Genomic DNA, 16,977 nt, shown 5'->3' with positions numbered 1-16,977 from the left:
GTAGGGCGATGTCAGTAGTATACTAGTAAAGCTAACGACACTAGTACAGTAGAGACATTAGCTCTAATACTGTATATTTATGGTTATGCGGTTACGGTTGTACAGTTACGGTTATACTGTTACGGTTGTACTGCTGGCAATATTTCTGATTACGTAATCACAAGGTCATTAATATGTCAATAAATACTTTCTATATACAAGGTTACAATTCAGGCATTCTCATGATTTCACGATCCTTATTCTGGGCTTCTTCTTGGATCATCTCCAAGATCTTGGAGTTCTTCCACTTGTCAGGCAATGGGGTGACATCATAGTTCTTAGTGGCCCAATAGTAAATGTCCCAATCAGGCTCATCCAACAACTTGTCATATTCATCTAATTCAGCTTCAGAAAGTACATTCAAATACTTCTTAGCAAAACGACTTAATAACAAATCAGATTCCAAAATCCCTCTCTTTCTACTTTGGTAAACTAATCTGGCTCTTTTGATTTCAATGGTCTCCCCAGTTCTGGTAATGGGTTCTATCTTCATTTGCAACTCGATGTTGTACGCAGGGTTTTGGGGCTTCCCATGGTTCAAGAGTGCCCGCACACTGCAGCTAAGTTGTCTCCGACTCGTATACATCTTGTTAACACACACAGGTACTGTAGTATTTTTAGAGTAATAGGTAGTTGACTATAGGAGACTGAAAATTTTCCCCATATAAATTGCTGTGGTTTTGTGTCACTTGCAATTTTGTGTCATTACAATTGAATGAGGGTATCTACATACGTCATCAACATCATCATCGTCATCAACATCATCATCATCATCATCATCATCATCAGGTATACCCTTGTGTATGATATCACAAATACATGTGTACGTGCAGACATATGCACACATATATAGAGTAGTATACTGCTTCACGATATTAGAGATATGTCTGTTGATTCTCGCACGACCCTTGCCGCGCTACCAACAATTCCGAAAACGTAACTTGTAAACTTACTACAACTGACTACTACCTACTAATAGTAGCTACTACCTAGTAATAACCGGCGTATAATACAATCATGGGTAAATCTGTATCCAAGCTTTCCAAAGACGAATTACGATCACTTAAAAACGCGACATATTTTGATAAGAGAGAGCTCCAACAATGGTACAAAGGATTCCTTAGAGATTGTCCGTCTGGCCAACTTCTGGAAGAAGAATTTATTAAAGTCTTCAAACAATTCTTCCCCTTTGGAGAACCTTTAGATTATTGTCATTTTCTATTCCAAGCGTTTGACGTTGACAAATCCAAATTCATTGATTTCAAAGAGTTTATATTGGCTTTAAGTATCACCAGTCGAGGTAACTTGGAACAAAAGTTGGCCTTCAGTTTCAGAATGTACGACTTCCGTCGGAACGAGAAAATCGATTATAAAGATATGTTACAAGTTAATAGAGCCATATATAAGATGTTGGGTAACATGGTGACGTTACCTGATGATCAGAATACTCCTGAACTTCGAACAAAGAAGTTGTTTCTGTTACTTAACAAAGATCCTAATCATGATACCATAAATCTTGAAGAGTTTAAACAACTTCTGATGAAAGACCCGAACATCACAAATGCATTACACAATTATGACGGATTAGTATAGTATATGACATAAATTATTTTATAGTGTACTGTGCTAAACATCAGTATACTTTAGTATTTTATTGTTGGATTTCAACTGCTTCTAATAGCCCATCTAATAAATCATCAACTTCATTGACATCAACTCCAGTGCATATACTGACAACTTTCTTGAACTTCTCCGTCAATTCAGTATAGTTAGTTAAGGATTCTAATTCTTGTTCAATTTGTTTGGTAACTTCTTCATAAGAATCAACTCTAGCCCGTAGAATTGATACTGACGGTAAAAGTTCCATCAAGTGCTTGCTTTGCTTCAAATCTTCAATGGGTTCTCCATTCACTAGTCGTTCATATAACGGTTTGATGATAAAGGGTGCATCGGCATCAAATTGTTTATTTTCAATATCACCATTTCCTCCTTCTTCATCTTCATCATCTGGAATTTGTTTCTTTGCATTTTCTAATCGATCATCCATGTTACTATTTTGTAGTCGTAAATTATCAAGTTGCAATAATTTTTCCATCATTTTCTTAGTCATAAATCGATTATTGGCAGTAACAATAGTAGCTTCTTTAAGCGATTCATTCAATTGTTTTATTTGATGTCTTTTGGCATTTATAATGGTTTCATATTCTTTATTTGTACTAGTCATTAAATCTTGAATGCTTCGGAATATCTTACCAGAAATATCCAACATAGTATCTGATGATTCATCTGTTTCAACAGCTGCTGTAGTTGCTGTAGTTGGAGGTGATGGGGGATGAGTAGAAATAGTATCCACTTCGTCCACAAATGAATTAGCTCCACCCACTTCTAATCGATAATTCATAAATTCAATTCCAGTGTTTACTAATTCAAATATTAAATCATTCTCATAGTCTTTTTTATTCTCTACAACTTCCTTAACAATATCAAAGTCATTAGCTTTGACTCCTTGATTATTCTCGATATTGGGATCAGCATGTAAGCTTAAGAGTAAACTGATTAACCATTTCGATTCTCTTTCCGCTGCTAAATGTAAACAGGTGTTTGCATGTTCTTTATCTTGTAAGTTGACGACTTTGGCTATCAAGTTGTAGAAGTCCTTTTGATTATTCTCAAGAATCACCTCCAAAATCTTGGTGAGATAAAATTTCGAACATTCAAAAAGACTATTGGATTGACTGGCCAAATAATGAAGGAATGACCAATCGGAATTGGAATATAACCATAAATTAGGGTAAAGATAATATTTCAAAAGAGTAACAAAATTCCCCTTTTCCATAGCATTGGTAACCATTATAGTTGATATAAGGGGGGTTTCGCCATTATTCTTCCCTCTTATAGGGGAATTTAAACCCAATTTAATGAAACTCGAAACCAAATTCAAAGAAGCTAATGCAGAAGCAAAGTGTAATGCTGTAGCACCACTTTGATCTAGAGGGACATCACTGGATTTAGATTTAATGGAGGAAAAAACAGATTCTATTTCATCACTTGATAAAGGATCTTCATTATCTCTTTTGAACACTTCACTATATTTCAATTTCAATTGTTGGATTTCATCATCTTCCAAATCATATGACGTTATAGGTGGCAATGGATAAGGAGCATTATTATTGTTTTTAGCCAATTTCACAACCAAAGATGCTATTTGTTCGCTTTTTTCAAGTGAATCCGAGCTGTTTGGTTCCCCAGTGTTTGAAGAAGCTTCTAACTTGATCTTTTTAGGTGGTGAACCTAAGTGTTTGGAAGACTTATCATCATCACTTGTATTATCAAGAGCTCTCTTGGTAACTCTTGGTAGCTGATCAAAATCGTGAACATCTACCAAGAACAATCTCTTGACAAACTCATAGATATCAAACTTTAAGGCAATGTCAACAGCTTTATCATAAGGAATCCAAATCCCTCGTAACTCAGCATTCTCATGTTCACGATAATCGTTATATAATTTTTGATTGGCGGTGATCCCATTATAAGCCAAATTAGTTAAGATTTCATTGGTAATGAAATTTTTCACTTGGATCTCCGTAAGATGACCCAAACTAACTAAAATACTAAGCAATTGGTTGACATTAACATATGAATCAACTACACGTCTCAAAACACGAATAGCAGGCAAGTCAATTTTAGATTCAAGTTTAATGTTCAATTGAATCATTCGTTGTTCACTATGGATAGCTGAAGCCACTGTGGAACTGAACGTGGTGTCTATGTGGCCATTGGTTGAGTTATCATCGTCAGTTTTGATCAGATGGTTTTCAGCGTCTAACAGCGGCTCCATGTTATCAATGGGGTTGTTCTTGATATAGTGGTTGTTGGCAATGGTCTGTCCCTGGACTGCTAGTGGTACGTGCTGACGCGTTATAGTATCAATTGGAAGTGTTCTACGCGTTTCGGACTTTAGCACTGGTGTTAAGCTTAGTCTGTTTCTTTTATGGATCAAGTCTCAGACACTTTCCCTGTCTATCAATTGTTTACTGCTGGTTGTCGTAGATGGTGGACGTGTTTTAAGTCAAGGAAATCTGCTAATTTGTGTACTGCATATAACCCGGAAGGAGGAGACATTATGAGACATTGAGATTGAGATGACGTTAAACAGAGACATTACAGCAGTGACAGCATTAAGCTGTGGTATAGTAAGCAGTAGCAGTGTCACACGGCTGAACGATGGATTACTCAGACCGGGTCAATTCCAAGCAAGGATCTGGAGGTGTAGCGGACACCTCCGAAACCAAGGTTCATGTACGAAAGAGAATACAAGAGCTTTTAGCCACCAAAGTATTAGATCTTGATAATGATCCCTATGCATTAAGAAACCATCTAGGACTCTTGGAATGTCGACTATGTTTAACTACACATGTTAGTGAAAGCTCTTACATAGCCCATTTGGGAGGTCGAAAGCATCAGATGAACTTGGAGAAACGTAAGGTATTAGATGAAAAGTACCAAAGAGCCAATGGGATAAATACTGGTACCGATGGCAGTGGTAATATAGCTGAAGACAATGACAGAATCTCCATTAGTAACATAGAGAAGAGGAGCTGGGATAAGATAGGAAAGCCTGGTTACAAGGTGACTAAACTTCGAGATCCAGAACTGTTAAGACTTGGATTACTATGGGACATTGAATTACCCTTAATTACAGTAGAAGAACCAAGTTTTGTTATTATGAGTTACTATGAGTTGACCATTAAGAATAAGAACATAATGAAGTCATTTTTAGATACCACCGAAGGGTTTGACCCTGCGGAATTTAATCCGGAAAATTGTCAGTACTTGGTAGTCTCTGGTGAACCTTATAGTAATATTTGTTTTATTATACCTGGAGATTTACCATTGGATCGACCTGAAGATCCTCAGCAAATGAATACAAACTTTTGGTGGTATTGGGATAAGGATACTAGGCATTATTACATTCAGGTACTTTTTGGGAACAAATAGAGTTGGTACTTTGCCACGGTACTATGCTACTAGTATAATATACCACTACTATATTACTATACCACTACTGCGCACTTATCGGTTCGCGCACGCAGCAAATTTTTCAATCATGACATCAGACCCCACAATTGATTAGACCACGGCACTATTGTGTTGATAATGCACTTAGTATTAGGAGTGTTGTAGCATACGCTAGTATTAATCATCGCATACTAGTAGTATACTTTCCATACTAATAGTGCATACTGGTACTATACTATGACCGTCAACTTACGACATGACTTCTTAGTCCGGTGCTCCGAAGCGAGCTCTTTGGTGCAAGCATTCCTAGACGGTACATGTGAATGGGGGGCCGTTCCCACCAGACGGAAACAATATATATATCGTCCACAACTAAGAGAGAAAGTCCGTTGTAAGGTCCGAGCCAGTTTATCGTTATTGGAACTGGCTATTGATAACCATGGATTGGAAGAGATAGCTATCTCCTACAACGGAGGTAAGGATTGTCTTGTGATGCTAATATTATTAATGGCTACCATACATCGGAAGTTCTGTACTAATCAGTCGCCAACAGCAGCTACAGCGGATTTACCTGTCGATTATAAATTAGATTCCATATTCGTCAACTCCGAAGAACCATTCCCTCAATTGCTTGAGTTTATCAAAAGCTCTACTCACTACTACCACTTAAATCCCATCATCATCCAGCTGTCATTAAAGGAGGGCTTCGAAGAGTATTTACACAGTACCAATAATAAAATAAAGGCCATAGTGGTGGGAATACGGTATGCTGATCCTTATGGTTCAAGCTTAAGTCCGGAACAAATGACAGACCATGATTGGCCCAGTTTCCTTAGAATCCATCCAATCTTACCGTGGAATTATATCGATATCTGGGACTTCCTAGTGGGGTGTAACTTGGACTACTGTGAAATGTATGATCAAGGGTACACTAGCTTAGGAGGGATCCACACTACGATCCCCAACCCTTATCTTAAGTTGAAGGAAGAAGGTGATGATGTTCATTATGCTCCCGCCTATATGCTTATAGAAAATGCCGATGAACGAGAACGTGTTGGACGTATTAAACGGTAGAAAAAGGTTCATATATAAAGGTTCATATTATAGATTAATTAAGAACACAACGTCTAATCATAACAGTAGTAATGTTATTTCTTTGTATAGGCATTGGATATAATAACCTGTTTAAAATATTCTTCTGCTAATTCAGCGGCTCCAACGCCTATTTCTCCTAATGCTCGTTCAGCACTGGTATATCCCACTGTTATCGTTGAGTTTGAATCGTTGCCAGACTGTTGTTGTTGTAACTTCTTTAACTTGACTATCAATTCAACTTCCTTCCGATTGTTGGTGTCAATCAAGTTCTGTAGATGCTGAATGTATTCAACAGATTTAGTCAATATTTGTCCCTTGTGAGGTTTACCATCCTTAAGTCCGTTGGGTCTGAACGTGTCTTCATCTTTATTTTCTGGTTTCTTGGATTCACTTTCAAAGAAATCTGTGGGTATTAACGTCAATAACACTTGAATGGTTTCATTGATTTCGTCCGTCTTCTTCTTCTCCGAGGATCCTCCACTCCCATCATCATCATTCAGTTTGGGTTGATAAACAGATGCTCGACGACTCTTGGTTATTCCTCCGCCTCCAGTGGGGTTGGAGGTACTCAAATAACCCCCTCCTCCACTATTGAATGACCTTGAAAGTTGTTTGTTGATATCGTTCAATTCTCCTTTATTTATACGAATGCTGTTGCCACCACGTGGCAGCCCCACAAAGGGCTCTATATGCCCTTCGTCAGGAAAGTCCATGTTCGTATATTAACGATATTGTTACAGGAGTAAAAGGGTATATGTCGTTTCTTTTGGAAACAGTGCGATAAATATTGTTTTATCACCAAATGTCGCGCGACATCTTACACCAAATAGCCTTAAGAAGGATTGCACTATGTAAAACAATATTTGCAACTAACAACTGATAGTCACCGTAAATTCTGCCTACAGTTCCTTAGTATGAAACTTTATATATGGACGTCCAACCGAGTTATCCTGCTGTTCATCGTAGTCATCGTGGTCATTCTAGTCATCCCACTTACTGTCATCCTACTGGTCATATTTAGTAATCCTACTGATCATATACCTCTAACCCCTCTCAAAAAGTTTAGATGGCATACCACAATTCATTGGTGTTCTTGTCCCAATGGTTGCAAAAAAAAAATGGACTCCCTGTGTCAAGCACTAATACAAGTTACTATTACCATGCCATTAAATTTTATTATATACAAGTCGTCTTAGAAAAGAGGTTATCTCAAGTATGACGTCGTCGTCTTAAGTATGACGAAGGCGGTTGGAAAGGTACCCCAAATGACGGCGTAATCGCTGAACATGTTTATCGTCTTCTCCAGACCACATAGGTAAACGAGATTCATCGTTAATGCCAGGGTACTGTCCTACTTTCAAGCGATAATAGTCAATTACTATTTGCTTGACGATATTGAAAGTCACAATGTCACCTTTAAACCCGTTGTTGATCATCTCCAGATACACAGTGGTGATATCTTGAACCAGGGTCTTGCCTCTATAGATCCAAGTAGCTCTTAGGATGTGGTTGAAAGTCTGTTGATTGCACATCACCGTGTGTAGCGAAAGGTTCTGTTGCAGGAAGTTGTACAACGTGATAGGAAGTGCTCCGTCGGCGAACTTGAAGATCAAGACATGCAACACATGGTTGAAGATTAAGGGTAAAGTGGCAACATTCAATGTGGGGTGTGCGGGTGTTGAAGCTGAGGTTTCTGCTATCTTGTTGAACAATTCTTCACTGTCTCTATCTCTTGCCAAGGTTGATCTTAGGTATATTTCTTCCATTTTTACCGGGTCGTCCTCTTTGGCTTCGCGTGCAAGTTGAATGAACCGTTCTAGAATGTTCTTGAAGAAAGCCACTATCTCAGTCTTGGTATCCAAGTCTTGTTGTATGTACTGGAACGTCGGTTTTAAAGCACTCAGAGCTTTGGAAAGAACCATTTCATCAAAGGATCTCAAGGGTGATGCACTTATTAACCCGTTGGAATCTAGAATGTTGTTGATAGAAGTTCTCACCAGTTTGAAGGTATCGGTTTTGTCCTTGAGAAGATGCTCATTTACGTCGGCTTCTTTGTCCTTTTTCATATACATGTCAAAGACATTCCTGAACACTTGAGCTTCTGTCTCGATGATCTGTGACTTCCTCTCAATTTCTGTTGCACTTTCGGGTTCTTCACTCTTCATGGACGACTGATGGCCGCTGTTATTGTTCCCGACTTCTTGAAGCAACTCGTCAAAGCTTTTGGTTGGCTCATCAACTTCAAAAGTCAGATTCAAAAACTGGTTCAAAGTCTCAGTGACTTCTCGATCATCCGGAAGCTCTGGCGTTCTCGTTTTCTCATGCAATAGTTTGTTTTGCTGTTCTAAAATAGAAGCAAATGAAGTATCTTCCACTTGTTTGGTGTCTCTATCTTTTTCCTGGATTATCGACTCGAGAAACCCAACATCTTCAAAGTCAAACACCTCCTTCTTTGTGGAAGAGTTGAACCGAACTTGGAACGCTCCTATACGACATCTATGGACGAGATGTCGCACTGAAACAACACGTAACATGACGACACTTTTAGTTGAAATTCGTTACTATTAGTTGGTGATGTTTCTCAGCCCGTAGCCCGCTAAGCATGAAATATTTCAATGCTGTGGTGCTACCAGATATACCCCGATGAGATCATAATAATATCATCATTATTATACACAATGTTACAATCTATAAAGGTCAAAAAAAGTAGTAAATGAAGGATTACGGGGTATCCCTAAACAAAGCCAGCTCTAACGAGTATTCGGGATATGAAGTGAATGTCTATCAATTGTCTTGAGTCGCAGACAATGTTTCTGTCGTTGTCTTTATCTCTGTCACTGATTCAATCTCTATTTCAACTGCTTGTTGTTGTTCTTCCTTTTCATCTTCCTCCTCCTCCTCCTCCTCTTCTTCTTCTTCTTCTTCTTCTTCTTCTTCTTCTTCTTCTTCTTCTTCTTCTTCTTCTTCTTCTTCTTCTTCTTCTTCTTCTTCTTCTTCTTCTTCTTCTTCTTCTTCTTCTTCTTCTTCTTCTTCTTTTCCAATCAGATACACTCTCTCATCATCTTTGATCAACTGCAATCCCTCAATCAGAGTATCGCTATGAGGAAGCTCCCATTGGAGTTTGCTGCATATATATTTGGCAACATCATCACAATACCCCAAAAGTGAAACATCAAAGTCACAGTGTAATATAGGATCCTTGTTGAACACTACCTGAGGAACACATGCTGGAACCTTATCAACTATATCAGCCACTGGCGCAACCTTTAAACTAGTCCCAATGCAAAGAATTAAATCACATTCGGCCAAGTCCTTATTGATTAAATCATGGAATCTACGTGGGAGTGGCTCACCAAAGAAAGTAATATCAGGTTTCATCACTCCAAAAGCAGGTCCAAATACGTCATTATCATCATCGTCCTCATCATCACTCTCGTTTTGCCTCCGTTTCCGTTTCTTGGAACTGACAGTCTTTAATCTATCAGCTTCACAATGAGGACACTTGGCAATGTTCTTGTTCCGAATATCAGAGTATATTTCCGTTCCGGGAATTGAGTAGCCACAGGTGATGCAAGTTGCAGTAGCAAAAGATCCGTGACATTGTACCAACTTATCTGAACTAATGCCAATGTTTGCTTCTAAGTTGTCTATGTTCTGGGTATAGTTTCGCAAGAGTTTCCCCTTATCTTGAAGCACTCGAATGAATGCATGCAATGCAGAGTATATGTTATCTGGAGGTAAGATCATATCAGCCACAGAATAAAATATCAGAGGGTCTTCAAAGAATAAGCTCAAGTCAAACACTTCCTGAGGGTCACTCAAGCCTAAATGTTCAAGTTTGCTGTATATCCCATGAGATGATCTAAAATCAGGAATACCCAAACTAGTGGAAATACCAGCACCTGTAATTACGAGGATCTTGGTACAACTTTCAATCGCTTCCAAGGTTTGTTCAAATGTTGTGAAGCCTTCAAGAGCAACTCGTTTTCTCTTCACTCGCTCCATAACTCGATAAAGCACATGGACAACACTTGGTAGATCAAGCAATACTTGAGGAGTCTCATGTCCATCAGAGTTTGGTATACTCAGTCTTAAACTTTTCATAAGTTGAGTTGGATAGTACCCCAATTTGGCCATCAAATTCAACATATCATCAGCAGTGGCTGTTTCAGGCAAGTACTTGTCCAAGAACTCGGCATTTCCATAAGTTTTCAAGTATCTACGAGTTTCTTGAACAATATCCACAGATGAAGGGGCAATCATGTCAATATCTCGAGAAGACGATGATGATGATGAATCTGATTGTGGAGAAACAGCACTATCACTGTCAATCAAATCATTATGTGCTTGTGAGTTCCCATTAAGCTCTTCTGACGAATCAGAGCCGTTTACATCATTACTGTTGGTGGCAATCATATCTCCATCTCTGGTATTGTCATCAGAAGCTATTTCAGAGTCGGATTCAGACTCAGACTCAGACTGTTCCTCGGTTCTTTCATTATTGGCATTCTCATCCAGAGAATCAGATGACATGAACGGTTTCCGGAACAGACTAAGTTTCTGTTTCTTGTATGTGAGCTTCTGCAACAGAAGTGACTCCAGATCTGAGTCTGAGTCCACAAGCACAATGTCGTTCCCCATCCGGTCAAGAAACAAAACACTCTTGCGATGTGTGCCGTAAGCGTTTATGGGGGGTCGAGTGGGCAGTGGATCTCAACACAAACACGAGACGAATTCCGACTGCTTAGAATCAACTTGATTAATGTGGAAATATGTCCTTCGCTTTTATTATTGCAGTTTTGATTCAGCAAGCATTGGGTTTTGCTTTTGCCTAACAAAACCACCCTTGTGTGGTTGAAGCACGACCGGTGATCGGGTTTACCCCCGGGTGCCCTCGGTTTGTGCCCTCGTAATGGATGTTGTGATGACTCAAATTGAGTCATGTTGCAAAATTGACATTACTACAATGATTACAACGAACTCTGTGTATTATAAGCTAAAGTTAACTCGATTGGGTGTTGTTCAAGAATTGTTGTACTGTTTCCTTAACAATGTCTTCCAAATCTTTAAAGCCCCAAGTCAAAAGCTTTCTGGTCCTTGAATTGTCAACTTTAGCCAATTTGGATGCCATTACCTCTTTCCCCTGGCCAGGATTTGGACCTTTGATCACACTAGAAGCCAATTGAGGGAACATCTTGTGAATTAAGTCTAAGATGTATTGAGATCCAAAGGATCCATTGGTGACAAGCAATCTTTTCCCAACCAAATCGTCCCGTTCGAAAGCTTCAATGTGTGCTCTTGCAATATCCCTACAATAAATATAACCACCTGTCAGGTCTTCGAACTCTTCCTCTGATTTCAAGCTCAAGAGTCCCAAAATCTCTTCATTGGAAGCATTAACAAACGACTTCCCTCCAAATGGTTCATCAAACGGTTGGGGACCAAATACATAAGATGGGCAGATTGTTGCAAGAGTGAAATTGACTGGATTTTCTTTAACGAATTTCCAAGCATACTTTTCACCAAGTGCCTTTGATCCGTAGTACGCTTCAAAGGGACTAACCAAACTGTCTTCATAGGTGTTTTCATTCCATGTCGTTTCGTCAAAAGTTTTGGTGGGAACATGTTCTTCTTTAAAGGACATGATGGCTGAATCAGAAGATGTATGAACAACACGACGAACCTGAGGAGCCTTTCTTAATATCCCTGAAAGAATATTCTTAGTTCCCTCAATAGCTGGTTTAAGAATGTCCCGTTCAGCATCCGTAGTAGTGAAGAAGCATGGTGAAGCAATATGAAGGACTACTGTTACCTCAGGATGAGCTGCTAAGGCTTCATCAAAACAGTTTTCCTTATCCAAATCAGTGACTATTTCATAAGAGAACTTATCGGCACCTAATTGTCTTACCAAGTATTCACCCTTGTCTTTCGTTCTGACAGTTCCAACTATATGGTAACCTTTTTCAGATAACTGAAGAGCGACGTTCAGAGCAATGTATCCAGAGACACCGGTAATAAACACTGTTTCTGGCATTATGGGGTTTACTTTACTTTAATATTTACTGATACAAGGGTAAACATGAGGTGAACATTACCAGGATATCACTTTGTTTAAGTACTGATTTAATGAGTTGAAGTCACTATCGCATATGCCTTCCTAATTGGGATACCCTTAACCGGTTAACAACAAAGAAAGTAATATTACAATAAAAGGGATGTTATTAAAAATATATGATTAAGCGGGTTAATTATCTGTGGAGAGGTTCTAAATTTTGGGAACGGGCTTAACGTGAAGTATTTGATTAACAGTATCAATGACTGTCTTCTTAAATGGAGTGAATTCCCATCCAAGCAAGTTTCTGGTAGCTGAATTGTCTGTCTTAGCCAATGACCTAATATCTTGCGGTCCCGAGCCAGGCGTTCCCCTTGGAATCTTCCCCTGCAAAGAAGGAATATTCTCATTAATGATATCTAACATCATTTGGGACAGAAATTGACCACTGGTCATAAAAAGTCTCCTTCCAATGGTATCTTCACGTTCAAACCCCGCAATATGAGCAAGAGCAACATCACGAACATCAACAGCACCTCCCATATTCAATTCAAATGCATCATTTGGTCCTAATTCTATTAAAGTCTTGATAACCTGGTTTGAAGTATTTAAAGTGGGTTTAACTTCCAGATCAAATGCTTGAGGACCGAACACATAAACCGGGTTAACGCTAGTAACAGCGAAATTGAGTTTATTCCCTGGGTATTCTTTAAGAAATTTCCATACATGTTTTTCAGCAAACAGTTTAGCTCCATAATAAGCAGCTACTGGATCTTTAACTGCCTCCTCGTAGGTGATATTATTCCAACTTTGCTCATTAAACAGCAATTCAGGGTTGCATTCATCTACCAGTGAATATATGGCAGCATCACTCAGAGTCACCACCATACGAGTGACTTGTGGAGCGTATTCAACTATGGCATTCATGATGTTCTCTGTTCCTCTTATGGCCGGGATAATGAGATCCTTTTCTGGATCTGTTGTATCAAAGAAAAATGGAGATGCGGTATGCAACACCACGGTTACTTCTGGATGTGTTTTAAGAGCTTCATCAAAGGCATTGGGACTACTTATATCTGGTACGATTTCATAAGTGAAATTTGAGCCTAAATTAGATACGAGATCAGCACCTTTGGAACTGGAACGTACAGTACCAACGACCTTATAGCCTTTGGACACGAGGAGTTTGATGATGTGTTGAGCGATGAATCCAGAGGCTCCGGTTACAAATATTGAAGTCATTGATGGATAATAATCAGAGTACCAAGGGCAATGGATTTTGCATTGGTTTATATAAAGCCGTCGATAAAGTGGTGCCGGATCTATTTGCCTAATTCGATCAACTGCGCGGGAACCCAAATGCGGAAAACTGTACGCTTAATGGAAGACATAAAGACCATAAAGATCCATAAAGATGATAGATGAAAGTCAATCTCTGCACGACTGTCAAATATGAGATTAATTAGATTTCCCAATCGTGTTTCAATTGATAATGCTAATATTCAAAACATCAGGTGACTTGGTATTTTATCTCGTAGTAATTAGAGTACTACAGAAATTTGCCTCTTTGTACGTGAATAAATGAGATATAATAGTATTCGTGTCAATAATATTAACTCTTCTATCAATGCATGCAATTCGTATAAATAATTGTTCATATACCTATACTTGTGCATGTGTGAATGTATGTATGCGATATGTCTGCCCGAGTTCAAGTCATACTCCTGCATATCCGTACCTGCATGTATAGTTCCATCTTTTAAGGTCCCAGTGGCTTGAACACGTATCATTGTGCACGGCACGAACAACACGAAGGCGTATGAAAAGAATTTGATATAAATATAAAATGTGTGAACGATCCCATCTTACAATTGATTCAATTCAAGCATCCATTGATCAATTGACGCGTTCTAATACATTGGATTGCATATACACATTGTATTGAAGATGCTTAAGTCAGTTGAATTCATTAAGACTCCTGCCGCAGAAGCTCAACTTCCTCCTACTGATAAGTATGGTGTGTTAACTACAGATTCCCCTGCTATTCATAATGCACCACTTCCAGCAGATGGACCTTCTCTGGCTCATTTCAGTAACTTGACTATGGCTTCCCTTGTTGTTGGTGTTCCATATTTGGTTGTGCGTCAAGTTGGCTTAGGTTGGAAGAGTTGGTTATTTTTGACTGTTGTTTTGGCTTTACCATTGATGATGGCTTATTGGACTTTGGTATCCAAGTTTTCTCCTCGTTTGAACGAAAAGGTTACTCTTCCTGGTCGTCCTATCAGTTACTACTTGAAGTATCATGATGCTGAATTGAAGGCCAAATACGAGACCAGTAATAACGGTCAAGGTCGTAAGATCCCCATGGAAACCTTCATTGAAGCTTATATCTCCGGTAAAGTCACTTGTGTTGGTGATTGTTTAGATACTTTGGAATTCCGTCATGATTGGTGTACGTTTGAATTCACTTTGGGTTTGTTCAAGTACTTTTTATTGGAAATGATCCCGGAAGTTATCTTCCATTCCAAGTCTCAAGATGAAGAACAGGTTAGAGACCATTATGACAGGGGTGACGATTTCTACACTTGGTTCTTGGGTAACAGAATGATTTATACTTCTGGTGTTATTGGTGATATTGAAAAGGAAGAAACGTTGGAACAATTACAAGATAACAAATTGGCTGTTCTTGCTGAAAAAATCGACTTAAAGAAAGGTGATCATCTTTTGGATTTAGGTTGTGGTTGGGGTACTTGGGCTGCCAATGCCAGTTCTGTTCATGGTGCTAAAGTCACTGGTGTTACCTTGGGTAAGAACCAAACTCATTGGGGTAACCAAGTTTTGTCTGATTATGGTGTTAGTTCTGAACAATCCCGTATTGTTTGCGTTGATTATAGAGATACTCCTCCCCTGGCTAAGTCCAATGGGTTGTATGATAAAATCACTTGTTTGGAAATGAGTGAACATGTTGGTGTTCGTAAACTTGGAGCTTTCTTACAGCAAGTGTATGACTCTTTGGAAGATGATGGTTTATTCTTTTTACAATATGCCGGGTTACGTAAGAGATGGCAATATGAAGATTTAAACTGGGGTTTATTCATGAACAAGTATATTTTCCCTGGTGCTGATGCTTCCACTCCATTGACTTTCTACATTGAAGCATTGGAATCTGTTGGGTTTGAAGTTGTTTCAATCGACAACATTGGTGTACATTATTCTGCTACATTATGGAGATGGTACCGTAACTGGCTCGGAAACAAGGATAAGGTGGTTAACAAGTATGGTATTAAGTGGTTTAAGGTTTGGGAATACTTTTTGGCTTCCTCCACCATCATTTCAAGACAAGGTTCGGCTACTTGTTACCAGATAGTTTTACGTAAGAACTTGAACAGTTATCCTCGTGTTAACTATGTCCCTTCTCAACAAGGTCTTCAAGCTCCTCTTACCAGAGCCAGCAAGTGGACCAAGTAAAGTTGAGTTTAACTAAAAATTAAAATACTAAAATTAATTGGATTTTTATTATTATTTTGATTGATTACTACCTAAGTAGTGTCATATAAGTTTTATTATTAAGCCAGACTTTATAAACCTTAATGTTACAGGAATTTATGTCCACTTTAGATACATTAGTTATATTTAGAGTTAATTTTCTAGTCACGTGTAAATATTTTCAAATTTATAATATATCACGTGAAGTTAAAAGTGTCGTAAATATTCATTTTACTATTAATGCGAGACTGGCTATCAAACCTTAACGAAATAACTTATCTCAAATACGAAGTAAGCTTCTGTAGTTCTGTGCATTTAGTTAAAATATGGTCACCATCTCGAAGGAAAAGAAGCAAAAAAGCAGTGCTCATCAAACTAAATAAATAAAAGAGCGTTTCAATCTATTGGTATACTGAGTCATGCCACTCAAGTTGGGAGAATAATTGGCATCTGTAACTTCTCCGTTTGATGTTATTTCTTGTGACGTGTGACTTAGAATCGATATTGGCAAATCAGTAAATCTTAAATCTTCTTATTCGTTTAGACAGATAAGCATTTCAGGAAATATATTATTTGTATACTCATGTGTCGAATATCTAATCTAATGCAGAAACATACAATGTGATTTTAAGATTACGAGTGCATGCCTAAACTGAATATCGGAACTAATCTGAGTACCTATCGTGATAACTCATGCAAGCCGTTACTCATTTTGATAGTAGTCGTACCTACTACATAAATGTTTCAACATTCACTTGAGTTTAATTGTGGATATCTCAAAAAACTTGCTTGCAAATTTGCAGTCAATTTACGGTTTTCGTTTTTGTCTGGTTGTAGCCCTTCAATTTTGTGTCTGTTCAACAAACTCTCCAAAACAATACCTAAAAATCACCTGCACCCACACGTGCACTTACGTAATTGTGCATTCCCAAGTTGATGCACGTGACTTCTTTTATATTGTGTGAACAATCCTGAAAAATGTCTGAATCAGAAGAAATTTTTCGGAGTCCAATGATTGCGCTTGTCCGCGGAGCATCCACTTCACCGAGGACGATTATGCTTGCTCCCTTTACCCGGAACCCATTAGTTTGACTCTGTCTCGGATCCGAGTAGGAGAACCTGAACCTTCCTTATGTAGCGAGGAAGAGTCAATATACATCCACGTGATAACATGACTCCAAAAGACAGAGCACACATGCTTTTCGTGATAGACATCCAATAATCGCAACTCAAAGGCATAAAAAGGGGCAATCATAGCTAAACAATCATAGCTAAAACAGTTCATA

General features: G+C 38.5%; 11 protein-coding genes across 11 annotated transcripts; 4 read left to right on the top strand and 7 right to left on the bottom strand.

The window, feature by feature from the left end:
- Positions 1-202: 202 nt before the first annotated feature.
- Positions 203-625, bottom strand: EMI5 (succinate dehydrogenase assembly factor; the record flags this gene model as incomplete). Its single annotated transcript, XM_043192586.1, has 1 exon — positions 203-625. The coding sequence occupies one exon, from the start codon at positions 623-625 to the stop codon at positions 203-205; it is 423 nt and encodes a 140-aa protein (XP_043047954.1).
- Positions 626-1,056: 431 nt separating this feature from the next.
- On the top strand, positions 1,057-1,632 carry KQ657_001802 (frequenin; the record flags this gene model as incomplete). Its single annotated transcript, XM_043192585.1, has 1 exon — positions 1,057-1,632. The coding sequence occupies one exon, from the start codon at positions 1,057-1,059 to the stop codon at positions 1,630-1,632; it is 576 nt and encodes a 191-aa protein (XP_043047953.1).
- A 58-nt stretch (positions 1,633-1,690) lies between these two features.
- On the bottom strand, positions 1,691-3,877 carry SWI6 (transcriptional regulator; the record flags this gene model as incomplete). The annotated part of the gene is made up of 1 exon (XM_043192584.1): positions 1,691-3,877. One exon carries the CDS (start codon positions 3,875-3,877, stop codon positions 1,691-1,693), a length of 2,187 nt encoding a protein of 728 aa, XP_043047952.1.
- A 386-nt stretch (positions 3,878-4,263) lies between these two features.
- KQ657_001800 (uncharacterized protein) lies at positions 4,264-5,037 on the top strand (the record flags this gene model as incomplete). Its single annotated transcript, XM_043192583.1, has 1 exon — positions 4,264-5,037. The coding sequence occupies one exon, from the start codon at positions 4,264-4,266 to the stop codon at positions 5,035-5,037; it is 774 nt and encodes a 257-aa protein (XP_043047951.1).
- Positions 5,038-5,295: 258 nt separating this feature from the next.
- FAD1 (FMN adenylyltransferase) lies at positions 5,296-6,132 on the top strand (the record flags this gene model as incomplete). Its single annotated transcript, XM_043192582.1, has 2 exons — positions 5,296-5,301; positions 5,455-6,132. The coding sequence occupies 2 exons, from the start codon at positions 5,296-5,298 to the stop codon at positions 6,130-6,132; spliced, it is 684 nt and encodes a 227-aa protein (XP_043047950.1).
- Positions 6,133-6,206: 74 nt separating this feature from the next.
- On the bottom strand, positions 6,207-6,866 carry RTG1 (Rtg1p; the record flags this gene model as incomplete). The annotated part of the gene is made up of 1 exon (XM_043192581.1): positions 6,207-6,866. The coding sequence occupies one exon, from the start codon at positions 6,864-6,866 to the stop codon at positions 6,207-6,209; it is 660 nt and encodes a 219-aa protein (XP_043047949.1).
- Positions 6,867-7,382: 516 nt separating this feature from the next.
- KQ657_001797 (uncharacterized protein) lies at positions 7,383-8,687 on the bottom strand (the record flags this gene model as incomplete). The annotated part of the gene is made up of 2 exons (XM_043192580.1): positions 7,383-8,626; positions 8,681-8,687. 2 exons carry the CDS (start codon positions 8,685-8,687, stop codon positions 7,383-7,385), a joined length of 1,251 nt encoding a protein of 416 aa, XP_043047948.1.
- Positions 8,688-8,937: 250 nt separating this feature from the next.
- Positions 8,938-10,794, bottom strand: SIR2_1 (NAD-dependent histone deacetylase sir2; the record flags this gene model as incomplete). The annotated part of the gene is made up of 1 exon (XM_043192579.1): positions 8,938-10,794. One exon carries the CDS (start codon positions 10,792-10,794, stop codon positions 8,938-8,940), a length of 1,857 nt encoding a protein of 618 aa, XP_043047947.1.
- Positions 10,795-11,155: 361 nt separating this feature from the next.
- On the bottom strand, positions 11,156-12,187 carry KQ657_001795 (SDR family oxidoreductase; the record flags this gene model as incomplete). Its single annotated transcript, XM_043192578.1, has 1 exon — positions 11,156-12,187. One exon carries the CDS (start codon positions 12,185-12,187, stop codon positions 11,156-11,158), a length of 1,032 nt encoding a protein of 343 aa, XP_043047946.1.
- Positions 12,188-12,418: 231 nt separating this feature from the next.
- Positions 12,419-13,447, bottom strand: GRE2_1 (SDR family oxidoreductase; the record flags this gene model as incomplete). The annotated part of the gene is made up of 1 exon (XM_043192577.1): positions 12,419-13,447. The coding sequence occupies one exon, from the start codon at positions 13,445-13,447 to the stop codon at positions 12,419-12,421; it is 1,029 nt and encodes a 342-aa protein (XP_043047945.1).
- Positions 13,448-14,152: 705 nt separating this feature from the next.
- Positions 14,153-15,673, top strand: MTS1 (Mts1p; the record flags this gene model as incomplete). Its single annotated transcript, XM_043192576.1, has 1 exon — positions 14,153-15,673. The coding sequence occupies one exon, from the start codon at positions 14,153-14,155 to the stop codon at positions 15,671-15,673; it is 1,521 nt and encodes a 506-aa protein (XP_043047944.1).
- Between the last annotated feature and the right edge of the window lie 1,304 nt (positions 15,674-16,977).

The sequence above is a fragment of the Scheffersomyces spartinae genome (genome assembly GCF_019049425.1).
Source record: "Scheffersomyces spartinae strain ARV_011 chromosome Unknown scaffold_18, whole genome shotgun sequence".
Lineage (NCBI taxonomy): Eukaryota > Fungi > Ascomycota > Pichiomycetes > Serinales > Debaryomycetaceae > Lizanozyma > Lizanozyma spartinae.
This window is presented reverse-complemented; position numbering and strand designations above follow the sequence as displayed.